This window comes from Bolinopsis microptera, chromosome 4 (genome assembly GCF_026151205.1).
Source record: "Bolinopsis microptera isolate Bmic1 chromosome 4, MBARI_Bmic_1.0, whole genome shotgun sequence".
Classification (NCBI taxonomy): Eukaryota; Metazoa; Ctenophora; class Tentaculata; order Lobata; family Bolinopsidae; genus Bolinopsis; species Bolinopsis microptera.
This window is the reverse complement of record NC_087075.1, coordinates 1,423,351-1,441,097: the sequence shown is the minus strand read 5'-3', so window position 1 is coordinate 1,441,097 and position 17,747 is coordinate 1,423,351. Positions and strand designations below refer to the sequence as shown.

The 17,747-nt window shown below is 43.2% G+C and overlaps 2 protein-coding genes across 3 annotated transcripts in view; one reads left to right on the top strand and one right to left on the bottom strand.

Moving 5' to 3' along the window:
- LOC134814183 (plasmanylethanolamine desaturase 1-like) overlaps positions 1-11,958 on the bottom strand; it is a 75,337-nt gene extending 63,379 nt beyond the window's left edge. For both annotated transcript variants that reach the window (XM_063822239.1, XM_063822240.1), the window contains exon 1: positions 11,946-11,958. The gene's annotated coding sequence lies outside the window, so the exon portion shown is untranslated. The remainder of the gene's footprint in view (positions 1-11,945) is intronic.
- Positions 1-17,106, top strand: part of LOC134814182 (branched-chain-amino-acid aminotransferase, cytosolic-like) — a 31,383-nt gene extending 14,277 nt beyond the window's left edge. Inside the window, exons 6-12 of the mRNA XM_063822238.1 lie at positions 14,661-14,742; positions 15,305-15,395; positions 15,528-15,670; positions 16,113-16,201; positions 16,450-16,590; positions 16,819-16,893; positions 17,000-17,106. Of these exons, the coding sequence (XP_063678308.1) occupies positions 14,661-14,742; positions 15,305-15,395; positions 15,528-15,670; positions 16,113-16,201; positions 16,450-16,590; positions 16,819-16,893; positions 17,000-17,044 (666 nt within the window). The 3' untranslated portion in view covers positions 17,045-17,106. The remainder of the gene's footprint in view (positions 1-14,660; positions 14,743-15,304; positions 15,396-15,527; positions 15,671-16,112; positions 16,202-16,449; positions 16,591-16,818; positions 16,894-16,999) is intronic.
- The last annotated feature ends 641 nt before the right edge of the window (positions 17,107-17,747 follow it).

The window sequence follows — 17,747 nt, the reverse complement described above, 5'->3', positions numbered from 1 at the left end:
TTGACCAGGCAGCTGCTTGCAGAGGGTACCTGAGTATGAGCCCTGTTAGTTGACCAGGTAGCTGCTCGCAGAGGGTATCTGAGTATGAGCCCTGTTAGTTGACCAGGTAGCTGCTTGCAGAGGGTATCTGAGTATGAGCCCTGTTAGTTGACCAGGCAGCTGCTCGCAGAGGGTACCTGAGTATGAGCCCTGTTAGTTGACCAGGTAGCTGCTCGCAGAGGGTACCTGAGTATGAGCCCTGTTAGTTGACCAGGTAGCTGCTCGCAGAGGGTACCTGAGTATGAGCCCTGTTAGTTGACCAGGCAGCTGCTCGCAGAGGGTACCTGAGTATGAGCCCTGTTGGTTGACCAGGTAGCTGCTCGCAGAGGGAACCTGAGTATGAGCCCTGTTAGTTGACCAGGCAGCTGCTCGCAGAGGGTACCTGAGTATGAGCCCTGTTAGTTGACCAGGCAGCTGCTCGCAGAGGGTACCTGAATATGAGCCCTGTTAGTTGACCAGGCAGCTGCTCGCAGAGGGTACCTGAGTATGAGCCCTGTTAGTTGACCAGGTAGCTGCTCGCAGAGGGTACCTGAGTATGAGCCCTGTTAGTTGACCAGGCAGCTGCTCGCAGAGGGTATCTGAGTATGAGCCCTGTTAGTTGACCAGGTAGCTGCTTGCAGAGGGTACCTGAGTATGAGCTCTGTCAGTTGACCAGGTAGCTGCTCGCAGAGGGTACCTGAGTATGAGCCCTGTTAGTTGACCAGGCAGCTGCTTGCAGAGGGTACCTGAGTATGAGCCCTGTTAGTTGACCAGGTAGCTGCTCGCAGAGGGTACCTGAGTATGAGCCCTGTTAGTTGACCAGGCAGCTGCTCGCAGAGGGTATCTGAGTATGAGCCCTGTTAGTTGACCAGGCAGCTGCTCGCAGAGGGTACCTGAGTATGAGCCCTGTTAGTTGACCAGGTAGCTGCTCGCAGAGGGTACCTGAGTATGAGCCCTGTTAGTTGACCAGGCAGCTGCTCGCAGAGGGTACCTGAGTATGAGCCCTGTTAGTTGACCAGGTAGCTGCTCGCAGAGGGTACCTGAGTATGAGCCCTGTTAGTTGACCAGGTAGCTGCTCGCAGAGGGTACCTGAATATGAGCCCTGTTAGTTGACCAGGCAGCTGCTCGCAGAGGGTACCTGAGTATGAGCCCTGTTAGTTGACCAGGCAGCTGCTTGCAGAGGGTACCTGAGTATGAGCCCTGTTAGTTGACCAGGTAGCTGCTTGCAGAGGGTACCTGAGTATGAGCCCTGTTAGTTGACCAGGTAGCTGCTCGCAGAGGGTATCTGAGTATGAGCCCTGTTAGTTGACCAGGCAGCTGCTCGCAGAGGGTACCTGAGTATGAGCCCTGTTAGTTGACCAGGTAGCTGCTTGCAGAGGGTACCTGAGTATGAGCCCTGTTAGTTGACCAGGCAGCTGCTCGCAGAGGGTACCTGAGTATGAGCCCTGTTAGTTGACCAGGTAGCTGCTTGCAGAGGGTACCTGAGTATGAGCCCTGTTAGTTGACCAGGCAGCTGCTTGCAGAGGGTACCTGAGTATGAGCCCTGTTAGTTGACCAGGTAGCTGCTCGCAGAGGGTACCTGAATATGAGCCCTGTTAGTTGACCAGGCAGCTGCTCGCAGAGGGTACCTGAGTATGAGCCCTGTTAGTTGACCAGGTAGCTGCTCGCAGAGGGTTTCTGAGTATGAGCTCTGTTAGTTGACCAGGTAGCTGCTCGCAGAGGGTATCTGAGTATGAGCCCTGTTAGTTGACCAGCCAGCTGCTCGCAGAGGGTACCTGAGTATGAGCTCTGTTAGTTGACCAGGTAGCTGCTCGCAGAGGGTACCTGAGTATGAGCTCTGTTAGTTGACCAGGTAGCTGCTCGCAGAGGGTTTCTGAGTATGAGCTCTGTTAGTTGACCAGGTAGCTGCTCGCAGAGGGTACCTGAGTATGAGCTCTGTTAGTTGACCAGGTAGCTGCTTGCAGAGGGTACCTGAGTATGAGCCCTGTTAGTTGACCAGGCAGCTGCTCGCAGAGGGTACCTGAGTATGAGCTCTGTTAGTTGACCAGGCAGCTGCTCGCAGAGGGTACCTGAGTATGAGCCCTGTTAGTTGACCAGGCAGCTGCTCGCAGAGGGTATCTGAGTATGAGCCCTGTTAGTTGACCAGGCAGCTGCTCGCAGAGGGTACCTGAGTATGAGCCCTGTTAGTTGACCAGCCAGCTGCTCGCAGAGGGTACCTGAGTATGAGCCCTGTTAGTTGACCAGGCAGCTGCTCGCAGAGGGTACCTGAGTATGAGCCCTGTTAGTTGACCAGGTAGCTGCTTGCAGAGGGTACCTGAGTATGAGCTCTGTCAGTTGACCAGTCAGCTGCTCGCAGAGGGTATCTGAGTATGAGCTCTGTTAGTTGACCAGCCAGCTGCTCGCAGAGGGTACCTGAGTATGAGCTCTGTTAGTTGACCAGGTAACTGCTTGCAGAGGGTACCTGAGTATGAGCCCTGTTAGTTGACCAGGCAGCTGCTTGCAGAGGGTACCTGAGTATGAGCCCTGTTAGTTGACCAGGTAGCTGCTCGCAGAGGGTACCTGAGTATGAGCCCTGTTAGTTGACCAGGCAGCTGCTCGCAGAGGGTACCTGAGTATGAGCCCTGTTAGTTGACCAGGCAGCTGCTCGCAGAGGGTACCTGAGTATGAGCCCTGTTAGTTGACCAGGCAGCTGCTCGCAGAGGGTATCTGAGTATGAGCCCTGTTAGTTGACCAGGCAGCTGCTCGCAGAGGGTACCTGAGTATGAGCCCTGTTAGTTGACCAGGCAGCTGCTCGCAGAGGGTACCTGAGTATGAGCCCTGTTAGTTGACCAGGCAGCTGCTCGCAGAGGGTATCTGAGTATGAGCCCTGTTAGTTGACCAGGCAGCTGCTCGCAGAGGGTACCTGAGTATGAGCTCTGTTAGTTGACCAGGCAGCTGCTTGCAGAGGGTACCTGAGTATGAGCCCTGTTAGTTGACCAGGCAGCTGCTCGCAGAGGGTACCTGAGTATGAGCCCTGTTAGTTGACCAGGCAGCTGCTCGCAGAGGGTATCTGAGTATGAGCCCTGTTAGTTGACCAGGCAGCTGCTCGCAGAGGGTACCTGAGTATGAGCTCTGTTAGTTGACCAGGTAGCTGCTCGCAGAGGGTACCTGAGTATGAGCCCTGTTAGTTGACCAGGCAGCTGCTCGCAGAGGGTACCTGAGTATGAGCTCTGTTAGTTGACCAGGCAGCTGCTCGCAGAGGGTACCTGAGTATGAGCCCTGTTAGTTGACCAGGTAGCTGCTCGCAGAGGGTATCTGAGTATGAGCCCTGTTAGTTGACCAGGCAGCTGCTCGCAGAGGGTACCTGAGTATGAGCCCTGTTAGTTGACCAGGCAGCTGCTCGCAGAGGGTATCTGAGTATGAGCCCTGTTAGTTGACCAGGCAGCTGCTCGCAGAGGGTATCTGAGTATGAGCCCTGTTAGTTGACCAGGCAGCTGCTCGCAGAGGGTACCTGAGTATGAGCTCTGTTAGTTGACCAGGCAGCTGCTCGCAGAGGGTACCTGAGTATGAGCCCTGTTAGTTGACCAGGCAGCTGCTCGCAGAGGGTACCTGAGTATGAGCTCTGTTAGTTGACCAGGCAGCTGCTTGCAGAGGGTACCTGAGTATGAGCTCTGTTAGTTGACCAGCCAGCTGCTTGCAGAGGGTACCTGAGTATGAGCTCTGTTAGTTGACCAGCCAGCTGCTTGCAGAGGGTACCTGAGTATGAGCCCTGTTAGTTGACCAGCCAGCTGCTTGCAGAGGGTACCTGAGTATGAGCTCTGTTAGTTGACCAGGTAGCTGCTTGCAGAGGGTACCTGAGTATGAGCTCTGTTAGTTGACCAGGTAGCTGCTTGCAGAGGGTACCTGAGTATGAGCCCTGTTAGTTGACCAGCCAGCTGCTTGCAGAGGGTACCTGAGTATGAGCCCTGTTAGTTGACCAGGTAGCTGCTTGCAGAGGGTACCTGAGTATGAGCTCTGTTAGTTGACCAGCCAGCTGCTTGCAGAGGGTACCTGAGTATGAGCCGTGTTAGTTGACCAGCCAGCTGCTCGCAGAGGGTACCTGAGTATGAGCCCTGTTAGTTGACCAGGTAGCTGCTTGCAGAGGGTATCTGAGTATGAGCCCTGTTAGTTGACCAGGTAGCTGCTTGCAGAGGGTATCTGAGTATGAGCCCTGTTAGTTGACCAGGTAGCTGCTCGCAGAGGGTACCTGAGTATGAGCCCTGTTAGTTGACCAGGTAGCTGCTTGCAGAGGGTACCTGAGTATGAGCCCTGTTAGTTGACCAGGCAGCTGCTTGCAGAGGGTACTTGAGTATGAGGCACTTGCTTGTAGTGAGCACAGCTATAAGCGCCATTCCAGCAGGGTATACAAGGTATGCAGTGTAAACTTGTGTATAACATGACACATCCCCCTGGTTACTAGTGTTTGTTACCAAGGCAGCCACCCTGAGAATGATACAGAATGCAGCTGTAAGATCAGATACTGCTAGATGCTGGATTACTGTGACTAGGAACTTGTTGACTTTGAAGGCGTCCTTCTGGAACGATGCAATGAGAATTAGAGTGTTTCCAATTAGAGAAGAAATAACAGCAAATAGATGGTAAGCTGCCCAGTGCCCAGGAGTATCTCTCTGCATTGTTTTGTATTCCAAAGTGGATGTTAGAGCACTAGTTACTTGATGTGGTCATGAGGAATCTGGATTATCTTTTAATGAAAATATTTGATTATATTTACTGAACACTATTATATATTTAATGTGTTGTTTACTGAAGAGATAAACTTAAAAAGGGTAAAAGTGAGTAAACACATTGGGAAGTGGCGTCATCTTGGTTTGTGTGCCCACTTCAGATTTGAAGGTAAAATTTAGTGCTAAGTCTAAAAATAAATCCCAACAGTTCGTTTTAAAAAACATTTCACCAGAAGAACTGCCACAAAAAGATTAAACTCCGACAACATCAACAAATTCATCACTGTATCATTCTTGTGAGCGGGGGTATTGGACACTAGGGCGTAGGACGCAAGAACGGAGGACACGAGGGTGTAGGACACTAGGGCGTAGGACACTAGGGCGTAGGACACTAGGGCGTAGGATACTAGGGTATAGGACACTAGGGCGTAGGACGCAAGAACGGAGGACACGAGGGTGTAGGACACTAGGGCGTAGGACACTAGGGCGTAGGACACTAGGGCGTAGGACACTAGGGTATAGGACACTAGGGCGTAGGACGCAAGAACGGAGGACACGAGGGTGTAGGACACTAGGGCGTAGGACACTAGGGCGTAGGACACTAGGGCGTAGGACACTAGGGTGTAGGACACTAGGGTATAGGACACTAGGGCGTAGGACGCAAGAACGGAGGACACGAGGGTGTAGGACACTAGGGCGTAGGACACTAGGGTATAGGACACTAGGGCGTAGGACGCAAGAACGGAGGACACGAGGGTGTAGGACACTAGGGCGTAGGACACTAGGGCGTAGAACACTAGGGTATAGGACACTAGGGCGTAGGACTCTAGGGCGTAGGAAACTAGGGCGTAGGACGCAAGAACGGAGGACACGAGGGTGTAGGACACTAGGGCGTAGGACACTAGGGCGTAGAACACTAGGGTATAGGACACTAGGGCGTAGGACTCTAGGGCGTAGGAAACTAGGGCGTAGGACGCAAGAACGGAGGACACGAGGGAGTGGTAATGCTCACTACTATATATGGGCAATTCCACGATGACGGTAACCAGTAACAAAATAATAAAGTTTGGAGGTGGTTTGGGAGAGATAGAAAATCTTTAAGATATTTGACCATATTTTCAGGGGCAAAAAACCGTTTGTTGATATCTAGCCTAGTTTAAAAACTGTAGCGCGTCAAAGTTGGCTTAAATTTAGTGTATCTTTAGTGTGAATATCCAGTTATTTTCCGAAAGATTTTAGGGAGCTTTATTAATCGTAGAATTCAATATTTTATCCTGTATATCAACCTAGTGGGCTTCAGATAGAAGGCCAGCCTAATTTTGAGGGCCAAATTTCTTTACTTTTTGAGTGTCTTACGATCAAATTTTTCCTCTTCGCGTGTGAATAACGCTACCAAATAGTGAAAAATGTTTTACTGTGGCTACACTATAAGTCTGTTTGATTCGTAACTCTCTCTCTAACGGCAACTTTAGTCATCTATAAAGGTCAGAAAATTTCATTCGTTTTGTCACACTGGAAGTGCAAAAAGTAGGGGTAGTGTGATTCACAGGTAGCGTAATTCACAGCTTGGTAGTGTAATTTACACAGCGGAAAATTAATAAAACAAGTGGTTTAAACGCTTTGTTGTGAAATAAATTGTACTTTCAATACTTCCAGGGCAATTCCAGGGACCTATTTTCAACAACTGCCTGAAAGTGTTGGTAATTTAATCGAAATTAGGGTTCCGCCAGGGCAAAATGTGCCACTTTTAGACCTTAAATCGCAAAAATAATGATTTCTAAATGGATTAGGACATCAAAATTGATTTGAAAGTGTTTTATAGTCATTGTTAGGTCTGGGAACACTTATTTGAGTAATTTAAAGGCTTATTTTCAGAAAATATCAGCAATTTGGGGCTAAAATTACCTTATTTTCTTGTCACGTAACTAAATTTTGCTCAAAAGAGCAGTGTTTTTGCCCCAAAAAATTCTAATTTTTATCAAAAACCATGTATAGAGGTATCAAATTAAAGCTCTTGATGACCTCTTCACATTAAAAACACAAAGAAGTAGTTTAGAATTGATATAAGTGATAAAATGGTCTAAAAATGGATTCAAAAAGTTATAAATTTCACCCAATTTCTGTCTAATCATGAACCTTTGAGAGCTCATAAAAAAATCATGCCACAATATTACACTGTACATTTTTCTAGGATTACTCTAAATGTCCTATACTTACAGATAGATCAACTTATAGATGCTTACCAAAGTTAATTTGCAACTTATTTTTGTAGTTTGTCCTAAAAAATGGCAAAAAATTGCCAAAAAATGCAATTTTTGACAAAAAATGAGGTAAAATTAATATTTGAGGTCAAATATCCATTTAATCACTCTAAAAACCTTTTTAAACGTTATTTTGGGGCAAGATACCCTTAAAATACATGTTTTGTGGTATATCATACCCCTTAGTCATGCCTATGTCTTATGTCTACCTCGCATGGGCGCCCGGACCACTGTGGTATGGCAGTAGGGTGTAATCTACACCATTACCAGTATCTAATTGGACCAATTAGTAGTCAATTTAATTTAAAATCAGTAATAGTCAGTCTACTTCACCATTTTACAATAGCAGCAACCAAATTAAGAACAAGCAAACATCAATACAACGCACAAACAGAGCAACTGGGCAGAGTGTGAGTTACACTACGTCCAAATGTGAATAACGTTTACTTCCTATATTGTCCCTGTACTACACACATTCCACAAATTTATGTTAGGAAGGACATAGGAAGTTGAAAAAATGTGTACTTTATTGTGATCAAGCCTTATTGTAACTTCTGCTATTACACTGGGGCACGAATTGCAATTTTAAGGCAAGATTTCTAAAACACCAAATTATGCCTGTGAATAACGCCTACTTTTTAAAATGCTGCTCACATAAAAAGTATAAGAGATAGACATTAAACTTTTGTTGCCACATCATCACAAACGTTTAAACTTCATTCTGACTTTATATTATCATGCTGCTAATGTTAGCCTACAATTAGCATGCAATTAAAAGCTAAATTTTGTGCAAAGTGTGAATTACACTACGTGGAATTGCCCATATATTATATAATATACTACTACTGCTTAGATTTAATGAAAAGGTGGACGAAGAGATTAATAGGATGAATTGGATAAACATTTTCTAGGATTGAGCAGGCAAATATCAAAATTCTGTATATAACGATTTTGGGTAATAGCACCTGTATTATATATTATATATTATCTTTTTATCGAAAAAGGTAAGTCATCTGTTGAGTCTTAAATCTTCAAAAGAAGACATCTCGTGATAAATACTAGTTTGAAGGAAATAACCAAATGCAAAGCGGTGTAACGGAAAGTGACGGAATGGAACTGACAATGAACAGAGTTTGTAAATATATAGAGTATTGTTATTATAAACAATTGCCCTGTAAACGGTTACCCACTAAATGATTATAGATTGTCTCATTTGATGGCGCTCTTCGAACCAAAGAAAAGTTTAGCATATTTTATGGAAATTAGAAACTGGTAGCTCAGTGCCCAGGTAGGTAGCTCAATGACAAAAGCAAGATCGAGGTGAACGTCACAATCTCATGTTAAGCACTGAATCCCTGCCTGTGCCGGGGGGGGGGGGGGGGGGCTTGTGCCAAATTACCGTATAATTATCGGAAAGCAATTTCACTGTGAAATTGTGAAATACTCCAGCTGAACCACCTGTTACAATTAAATACTCTATATATATATACTACTACTACTACTACTATGTCGGAGCTAAGTCCGATCTACGCCAGAAAACCCCCTCCATATATCCCTGTCCCGCATCAGGGTTCGCAGTTCCTCTTTAGAGTTTGTCCCAACTTCCTTCAGTAACATAGACAAGTAGCTTTGTCTTGGTCGGCCTTGCTGTGCTCTACCGTGCGTAGGTTCCCATAAGACTAAATCACTGGCAAGTAGCTCAGGATGTCGGATGCAGTGTCCCGCCATTTTTAATCTCATGCTTCGTAACTTGTTTGACAGCCTTGGGAGGCTACCATACAAAGTTATATTGCTGACCTTGTCCTTCCATGAGATACCCAGCACCATACGCAACATCTTTGTGTATGTCCCGTCCAAACTTTTCTCTTGAGCCTTTGTCAGTGTCCAGGTTTCTGATCCGTAGAGCAGTACTGATTCACAAGCCGCTATGAACAATCTAATCTTTAGGCTCTTTGAGAGTTTGGATTTCCAGATATCCTTCAGTCTATGTAGGGCACCCCACGCTTTTCCCTTTCTAACCCTTATCTCCCTATCTGTGCTCTCAATCCAGGAGCCTAAGTAGATGAAATCATCTACATTTTCTATGGCTTCCCCGGATCGACTTTGTAGGTCGCTAGATCGATCCTCCATATTCAGTGTCATGACCTTGGTCTTGCCTTCGTTTATGTGTAGTCCCACGCTTGCTGCCGCCGATTCTACTCTGAGCAGGAACTCGTTAGCCTTGTCCATGTCCTCAGATATAAGTGCTATATCATCTGCAAAGTCCACATCGGTGATGATCTTGGGCCCCACTCTTCTGCTTTTTCTACGTTCGAGGGTGAGTCCAAGTCGCTCCGCATCATCGCCTATGGCTTGCCTCATACAGTAGTCGATGACTATTGCAAAGAGGTAAGGTGCTAAGGTATCACCCTGTAACACACCTGCAAGTATCTCGAACAATTCAGTTTCTCCGTCTGGAGTTAGGACTTTGGCCATTGTCTTCTCGTACATGAGCCGTATAAGCTGCACGATTTTGACTGGAATGCCGTAAGCTTCTAGAATCTTTAGCATTTTCCCACGATGTACACTGTCGAAAGCCTTCTTAAAGTCTATAAATGTCAGAACAGCTGGCAGTTTCCGACTCTTGACACCCTCTATAAGACGTCTCAGTACCAATATCTGTTGAGTTGTTGACCTTCCTGGTCTGAATCCATTCTGGTTTCTACGCAGAATTGTCTCGATTTCTGGCTTCAACCGGTTTAGAACCATCTTGTTTAGAGACTTGGCAACTAGGGATGACAAGCTTATTCCCCGATAGTTCATTGGTTCGCTAAGGTCGCCCTTCTTTGGAATTGGTATGATGTTGGCAGTTGACCATTGGTCTGGTTTCTCACCTTTCAATAGAGCATTGTTACAGAAGTCTAAGACAATTTGATCAAGGTCGCATCGTTTTAAGACTTCTGGGGCTATGTTGTCGTCACCCCATGCTTTCCCTTCCTTTATGCTGGACTTTGCTTTCCTGTACTCATCCAACGTAAACGGTTCTGTTCCGATATTCAGAGGTGGGTGGACTGGATCAATATCCTCTTCCGCGTTCTCTACCGTCGGTGGTGAGCCGAGAAGAGTAGCAAAATAGTCCTTCCATTTCTGAACCCTTTCCGTTGGTGAGTTTCCCTTGATTTTGCCAGTATATGATGGAGCTTTACCTGTGATCTTGTTGATCATGGTCCAGCTTTTAGCATGTCTGCCCTGCCAACTTGCTTCCTCCAGTTCCCGGACCTGCCCCTCCAGCAGGTGCTCTTTGGCTGCTTGATAAGCATCGCCTAGCTTCTGTTTGCCCTCTTGAACAGCTATTCGGTTGTCTTCTGTAGCATCTGAGTGGTATTTTATGCTACATTCCCTCAGCTTCAGCCTGGCAATCTCAACACTTGGAGTCGCTGAGATTTTACATCTTTTCTTTTTCTCCTTTTCAGGTAGTAAAAGTCGAGAAGTTGTCCTATTCGCATCAATAAAGCATTGGTACATTTCTGTTGCCGTCTGATCATCCTTTTCAAGTATGGAAAAGCGGTTTTTAACTTCCACTGTGTACCTCTCTTGTAGAGCGATATCAGTTTTAAGTTTAGACCAGTCCAGAACCGGAGCCCTCTTCTCCGTCTTGCTTATCCGTAGACTAAGCTTTACCCTTGCTACGACTACTCTGTGATCCGAGCCAATACTGTGGAAACTACCATATGCTTCGGAGTTCTTGACGGAGTTCCGCCATTTCTTCCGGCAAATGATGAAGTCGATTTGAGATTTACTTTAACTCATATCTGAGAGATATGTCCAGAGTTTACCTCTTCGCTTCTGAAATCTGGTGTTTGTGATTTCTAGCTGTCGCTCCAACAGCATATCCTCTAGCAGTCTACCATTTCGGTTTGCTGGACCCTTGTGGAAGGATGTCCAGTTTCCTGATGATGAGACATGCGCATTGAGGTCTCCTACAACGAATAGTAAGTTGTGGGCTGGTATCTGGTCGATGGCACCACCAAGGCTGTCGTAGTAGTTTTCTGCTTCGTCGACAGTCGCCCCCTCTGTCGGGCTATAAGTCACAATAACAGTTGTGACCGGGTTCCCTGCAAAGTTGGCTACCATCGTCCTCCTGTCATGCGAGTATACACTAATCAATGAGTTGAATACTGTCTTTTTGTCCAAGACAATACCAACCCCACCAGCAGCCGCCCCATTGCTGGTTCTCCATGCCGAAGTTGTTATGAGGTGAGAGCTTCCAAGATCTTGATACTCGATTTCAGTGCTATGTACTACCCGATGCTCCTGAATGCCCAAAATATGTACGCCACTATCCCTCATGCATACACCCAGCTCATCCCTCTTGTATTGTTCTCTTATTGTTCGTACATTAAGAGTTCCTACAAGAATTTCCTTCTGGCCACGTAGTAGTAGGGTACCAGCCTTTGAAAGAGTTGGAGCAGGAGATTTGGGTGTGACCCGCCGGTCGAGAGATTAAGGTGTGTGCCCGAGATAAATACCCCACACACCATGTGTTGAGTCTACGGCGGCGCCCGGCCAATAGGCAGGTCACAAATTGTTTTGCCAGACTTGTATAACCGCATCATAGTACTCAAGCGAACAACCATCCCCCTGTTCGCTAGGGCCGTTACTGCAGAAAGCCTCACGTCTAGAACAATTGATCATTTGTCGCTCCTGATCCTAGAGCATCCTTGTCTCGTTACTTGTCACATGCACTTTTTCTAAAGAGGAACTGTATAGTGATATACAGAAAGAAAATCTGTAGTAGATTTTCAAAGGCGACTGATAATATTGCGGACGCCACACCAGCAATATGACAACCATACCATAATCCAACATTCCCATGCACCTTTATAGTTTAGAGTGCTTAGCACTATCCCAACTGCCAATATATTGCCAAAACGTTTTTGTCCAACAGAAATGTCAACTATAGTTATAGTGTTATACACTGTGCCTCAAATTATTTGATCAAAGCCGAGGATGTGGGATGATAGGCCGGTATATGTAGTGTAGTGCTGACACCTAACTAGGACTGAGTGCAGTAGGACGGTAGAATGCAAGTGTGCAAGTATATAATATACATGTTTTGCGGGGTCCTGTTGACGGACCGGCGTTTTGATCTGTATTATCTCCGTAATTTAGCTTATGATAGGAGATATTGGCAGAAATTACAATGAAGTTTTTGGAATGATTTAATAATATAATATGCTGAAACAATAACTATTTAGGCTGAAAAACTAACAATCAATACCAGCTGCAGCCTGTGAAGAATACTTAAACTAAAGTTTGTAGTATTTAAATAAGTAGCTTCACCACATTTTCCACTGAATTCACGCTTTCTTTCAACCTTCATTCAGGAAGTTTTCTTATCGAATGTTCTTCGTCTTTGATCTTCACGGCTGATAGAATTTAGATCATAATTATTTTATAAATGATTCTTCACAGGTTCTAAATCTCACAGCCTCTATATCTCACAGCCTCTATTATCTATATCATAAAAAGTGTTTGGACGTGTGTTTGTTTGCTATTAATAACGTATTTGTAGGCAGACAGACAGACAGACAGACAGGCAGGCAGGCAGGCAGGCAGGCAGGCAGGCAGGCAGGCAGGCAGGCAGGCAGGCAGGCAGGCAGGCAGGCAGGCAGGCAGGCAGGCAGGCAGGCAGGCAGGCAGGCAGGCAGGCAGGCAGGCAGGCAGGCAGGCAGGCAGGCAGGCAGGCAGGCAGGCAGACAGACAGACAGACAGACAGACAGACAGACAGACAGACAGACAGACAGCCAGCCAGCCAGCCAGCCAGGCAGGCAGGCAGGCAGGCAGGCAGGCAGGCAGGCAGGCAGGCAGGCAGGCAGGCAGGCAGGCAGGCAGGCAGGCAGGCAGGCAGGCAGGCAGGCAGGCAGGCAGGCAGGCAGGCAGGCAGGCAGGCAGGCAGGCAGGCAGGCAGGCAGGCAGGCAGGCAGGCAGGCAGGCAGGCAGGCAGGCAGACAGACAGACAGACAGACAGACAGACAGACAGACAGACAGACAGACAGACAGACAGACAGACAGACAGACAGACAGACAGACAGTACTCTCATAGTCTCGTGAATCTGGAGGATCGTTAAATTATTATTATTATTTTTTAATAAAAGTTCTAAACAAGGTATAGTATAACGCCCAAGTCTAATCTTTCCTTAAAACAAATAACTAAATATCAAAACTTCATTGTAATTTCTGCCAATATCTCTTATCATAAGCTAAATTACGGAGATAATACAGATACAAATATTATTCATATAACGATTTCTTTTACATAAATCATGCACAATCAGTGAGAATAAATTTCTTTGGGGTCTTCCTCTTCTCCCTGGTAAGTCCAGTGTATTGATGGCAAAAATGAGGCAAGAAAACGTTGGTCCGTCAACAGGACCCCGCAAAACATGTCCTAACATTCTCCACTGACCACGAGCCACTTTTTGTGACAATGGTTCAGCATTGCAGCGTTTATACAAGTTTTTGTTGGAGATGACTCCTGGGTACAGATCGTTAAATAAGATGTTGAAATCTTGATTACTTATCGTAGTACAGAACTATTCACAAGACTGATTTGTATAAGTATGATAAAGTTTGTAGTGACTTTTGGCTTAAACTGTATTATCATTAATTAAATGCAAGTTCAGTATAAGTGTACAGTGTGTGTGAAATGTCAAATGTGTAAATGTGAAATGTGAAATGTGTAAATGTGTCATGGTCTTCCTATTGTACTTCCACCTTGATGCCACCTGTACATTGTACAGTACTACAGAGTTCAGCCAGAGTGGTTTTATTTGATAGGTAAAACTTGTTGATCTTACGAAGAAACTTTGAATTGTGACTGTCCACTGTACTAACAATATCACGCTAAATTCCTGTAATTGTAGTGAAATTCCCATACACTTGAGCAGTGAATGAAGATCCGTATCAAGATCCCTATCAAGTTAGCTTAATTGCGTGAGAGTAGAACTACTAGTTTGTTAGTTACTACTAACTAACTTTTTACAGAATGAAGTTCAGACAAATGGATTAAAGTTATCCAAAAAGAACATCCTTGCAAGACTTTTGAAACACCCTGTAGATGTGTATTAAATATGTTCTGACGTTCCCTTACTACATACTACCAAGCCTCTAATAACTCAATTACAAATAAAGTACATTTAAATCTAATAACGGTCGATAATTGAATTAGATTATTAAATAGTAGTACTTAGTAGATCTACTGAAATACGCGTAGTTTAAATGTTGATTTATTTTAGACATCATATTAACATTTGACACATTCTAAATAACACTAATATCAGTTAATAATTTCAATATTCCCTCAATATTTCAGCCTGTTATTGGAGTAAAACACCCGTCTAAATAACACTAATATTAGTTAATAATTAATAATAACATTCCCTCAATATTTCAGCCTGTTATTGGAGTAAAACACCCGTCTAAATAACACTAATATTAGTTAATAATTAATAATAACATTCCCTCAATATTTCAGCCTGTTATTGGAGTTAAACACCCTTCTAAATAACACTAATATTAGTTAATAATTAATAATAACATTCCCTCAATATTTCAGCCTGTTATTGGAGTTAAACACCCTTCTAAATAACACTAATATTAGTTAATAATTAATAATAGCATTCCCTCAATATTTCAGCCTGTTATTGGAGTAAAACACCCTTCTAAAGCGAGGTTATTTGTTATTACTGGACCTGTTGGACCGTACTACGAACAAAAAGGTATACACTTTAATTAAGCTCTATACAACTTAATTAAACTATATTTATAATTAATTAATTAGTTTAATTAAGCTCTATACAACTTAATTAAACTATATATATAATTAATTAATTAGTTTAATTAAGCTCTATACAACTTAATTAAACTATATATATAATTAATTAATTAGTTTAATTAAGCTCTATACAACTTAATTAAACTATATATATAATTAATTAATTAGTTTAATTAAGCTCTATACAACTTTATTAAACTATATATATAATTAATTAATTAGTTTAATTAAGCTCTATACAACTTAATTAAACTATATATATAATTAATTAATTAGTTTAATTAAGCTCTATACAACTTAATTAAACTATATATATAATTAATTAATTAGTTTAATTAAGCTCTATACAACTTAATTAAACTATATATATAATTAATTAATTAGTTTAATTAAGCTCTTTACAACTTAATTAAACTAATAATTCGGAACATCTTTACCCAAACTACATTAGATGATGATATTAAAACCTACTGTATCTCTATAGTTATAACCTAAACTCCTGGCAGGTACGGAACTGTTCAAGTCTATAAAACTGATGGCAGATCCTCAGTATGTAAGAGCTTGGGAAGGTGGGATTGGAGCTTTCAAGGCTGGAGGGTAAGTATTTTACTGGTATTCTTTTGCTAAACTCTACAATGCTACTGATAGCATATCCTTATTATCTAAGGTATGTATTATCACGTTTTAATTGTATCGAAATTTATAGTTTACATATTAACACATCTACAGGAACTATGCACCAACAATACACATACAGAAGATCGCACAGACCCAAGGGTGTCAACAAGTTCTGTGGCTGTACGGTGATGACAAACAGATGACAGAAGCAGGAACCATGAACTTTCTTATCTACTGGATCAATAGCGACGGAGGTATGTCTGAAATGTTAGAACTATTTATTGTTTTGGAACTTGATCAACGTAACTTGATGAGGTTGTAATGTATAAGCGTAGCACGTAAGAGGAGTTGAGCTGTTATATTGCTATGATTATTGACTGTTTTCACCTTTTTATCATGATTGAAGTGCTGACAATCTTTATTTAATTTTTTATTAAATGTTATGCTTGGATTGAGGTATGATTGCTTGGTATTTGTAATCTTATTACAAGCAGATTTGGTGAGGGTCTACATTTTATTGTACATGTAGCGCGCTATATCATTCGTTAAAAGGTACAGCGCGCGAAACTCGACTCGCGCGCAGCAGCGCGCGCACTGCGATCGATTATTAAATTATACATATCACTCGACGCGATAATGACTATCGATCGCCGTTATCAACATTTATTAGCCCAACAACTATAATAAATATTTCAGAAAAAGAGCTGATAACTGCACCTCTGGACAGTGGTCTGATTCTTCCTGGCGTGACACGGCAGAGCGTTCTGGATATGGCTAGAGAATGGGTTAGTTATTTAGTGTAATCCTGTTAACTGCTTCCAACCAACGTTTGCTGCTACTTCTGTATAAATATGACGAATAGTATTATACAATAGTATTTGGAGCCATCGGTGTGATTTGAAGATTATGATTGGACGATTTGACGCTTAAGTGGGACTACTATTTAGTCTACTTGAGAATGCTTTGCGTGTAATAACCGTAAATATTTGTTAAGACGCAGCTCGGCTTGACTTTATCAATGTTTATTTACCAGGGAGAATTCAAAGTGACGGAGAGAATGGTAACGATGCCTGAGTTTATAAAAGCAGCTGATGAGGAGAGAATAATAGAAGTATTTGGAGCTGGTACAGCCTGCATGATCGCTCCTATAGACTGCATTCTCTACGAGGGACAGGTTAGTTAGCTCTCAGTTGTTTTGTTGTCTCGAGGTACTCCGAGTGTTTCCTATGAAATCACCTGTTTTGAGACAGTGACAGTGACACTTGTGTGACAGTCACATTATATTATGGGTCTTGAGATCTACACGTTTTATTGTTGTTGTCTTATATGGCGTTACATATCCCTTGAAGGTGTTAGCTATTGTGTTTACCTGATTATGTTTACCAACGTTTTAATTCCTCAGGATATCAATTTACCCACCATGACTAGTGGGGCTAAGTTATCTAAAAGATTGTTCGAAGAATTGACTGCTATTCAGGTAAGAGTGCTTTTAATTTACATTCTTTAAACTGAATTACCACTCCTAGATTTTCATTCGGAATAATTTCGTAGCTTGTTTAATCAATGACTAAACTCACTTTCAGACGGGTAAAGTTGAACACTCCTGGTCCCAAAGTATCTACACCTGAGCTGACTCTACGTTTGTTTCCACAAAAATTATATGGTAGTGTATGAAAAAATGTGTTTATAGACTTTAATATTATGTATTTTTGGGCAGATGTAATATTCCCGAAGTGTCTGTTAGGATTTAGGATATAAATATATATGCTGTTATGTTTTCGTTTTGTTATTCTAGTTGACTAGTCGGATTATTGAAGTATGTAGTAGCTGTTATAGTTTAGTGCCATTTTGGGACGAACTTCCAGAGGAGCTCATCAAAATCGTAAAATTATTTGTATTTCAGTTTAAATCTTATTTGTATGAACTTTTGGTACTTTTCATAATATTGGACAGTTTATAGATATTGCTTATGGAGTTGTTCATATTAGTGACATATGTGTACATATTATATTAAAGTCATTATTGTAACGGTATATTAGAACCAGACAGAAACAAAGTGTGAAGGGCCTGAACGGAACCCCTCGGTTTGTGTTTGTTTAGGGAATGGCATGCAACAGAAATGTGCAATTTGCTGATTAATCTTGGGGCGAACCAATCGTCATTTACCCGTACGGGTAAATACGAGCAAGCTCGATTTTACCCATTTGCTCGGAAATGGTGTTAAATGCTATTGTACTGTTGCAAGCCATTATTGTAGCAACTCATCTGTTGTAACCCTCAGTAACTAGTGCAGGAGTATTATACCAGTACAGACTGCTGGAGTTGCTTACA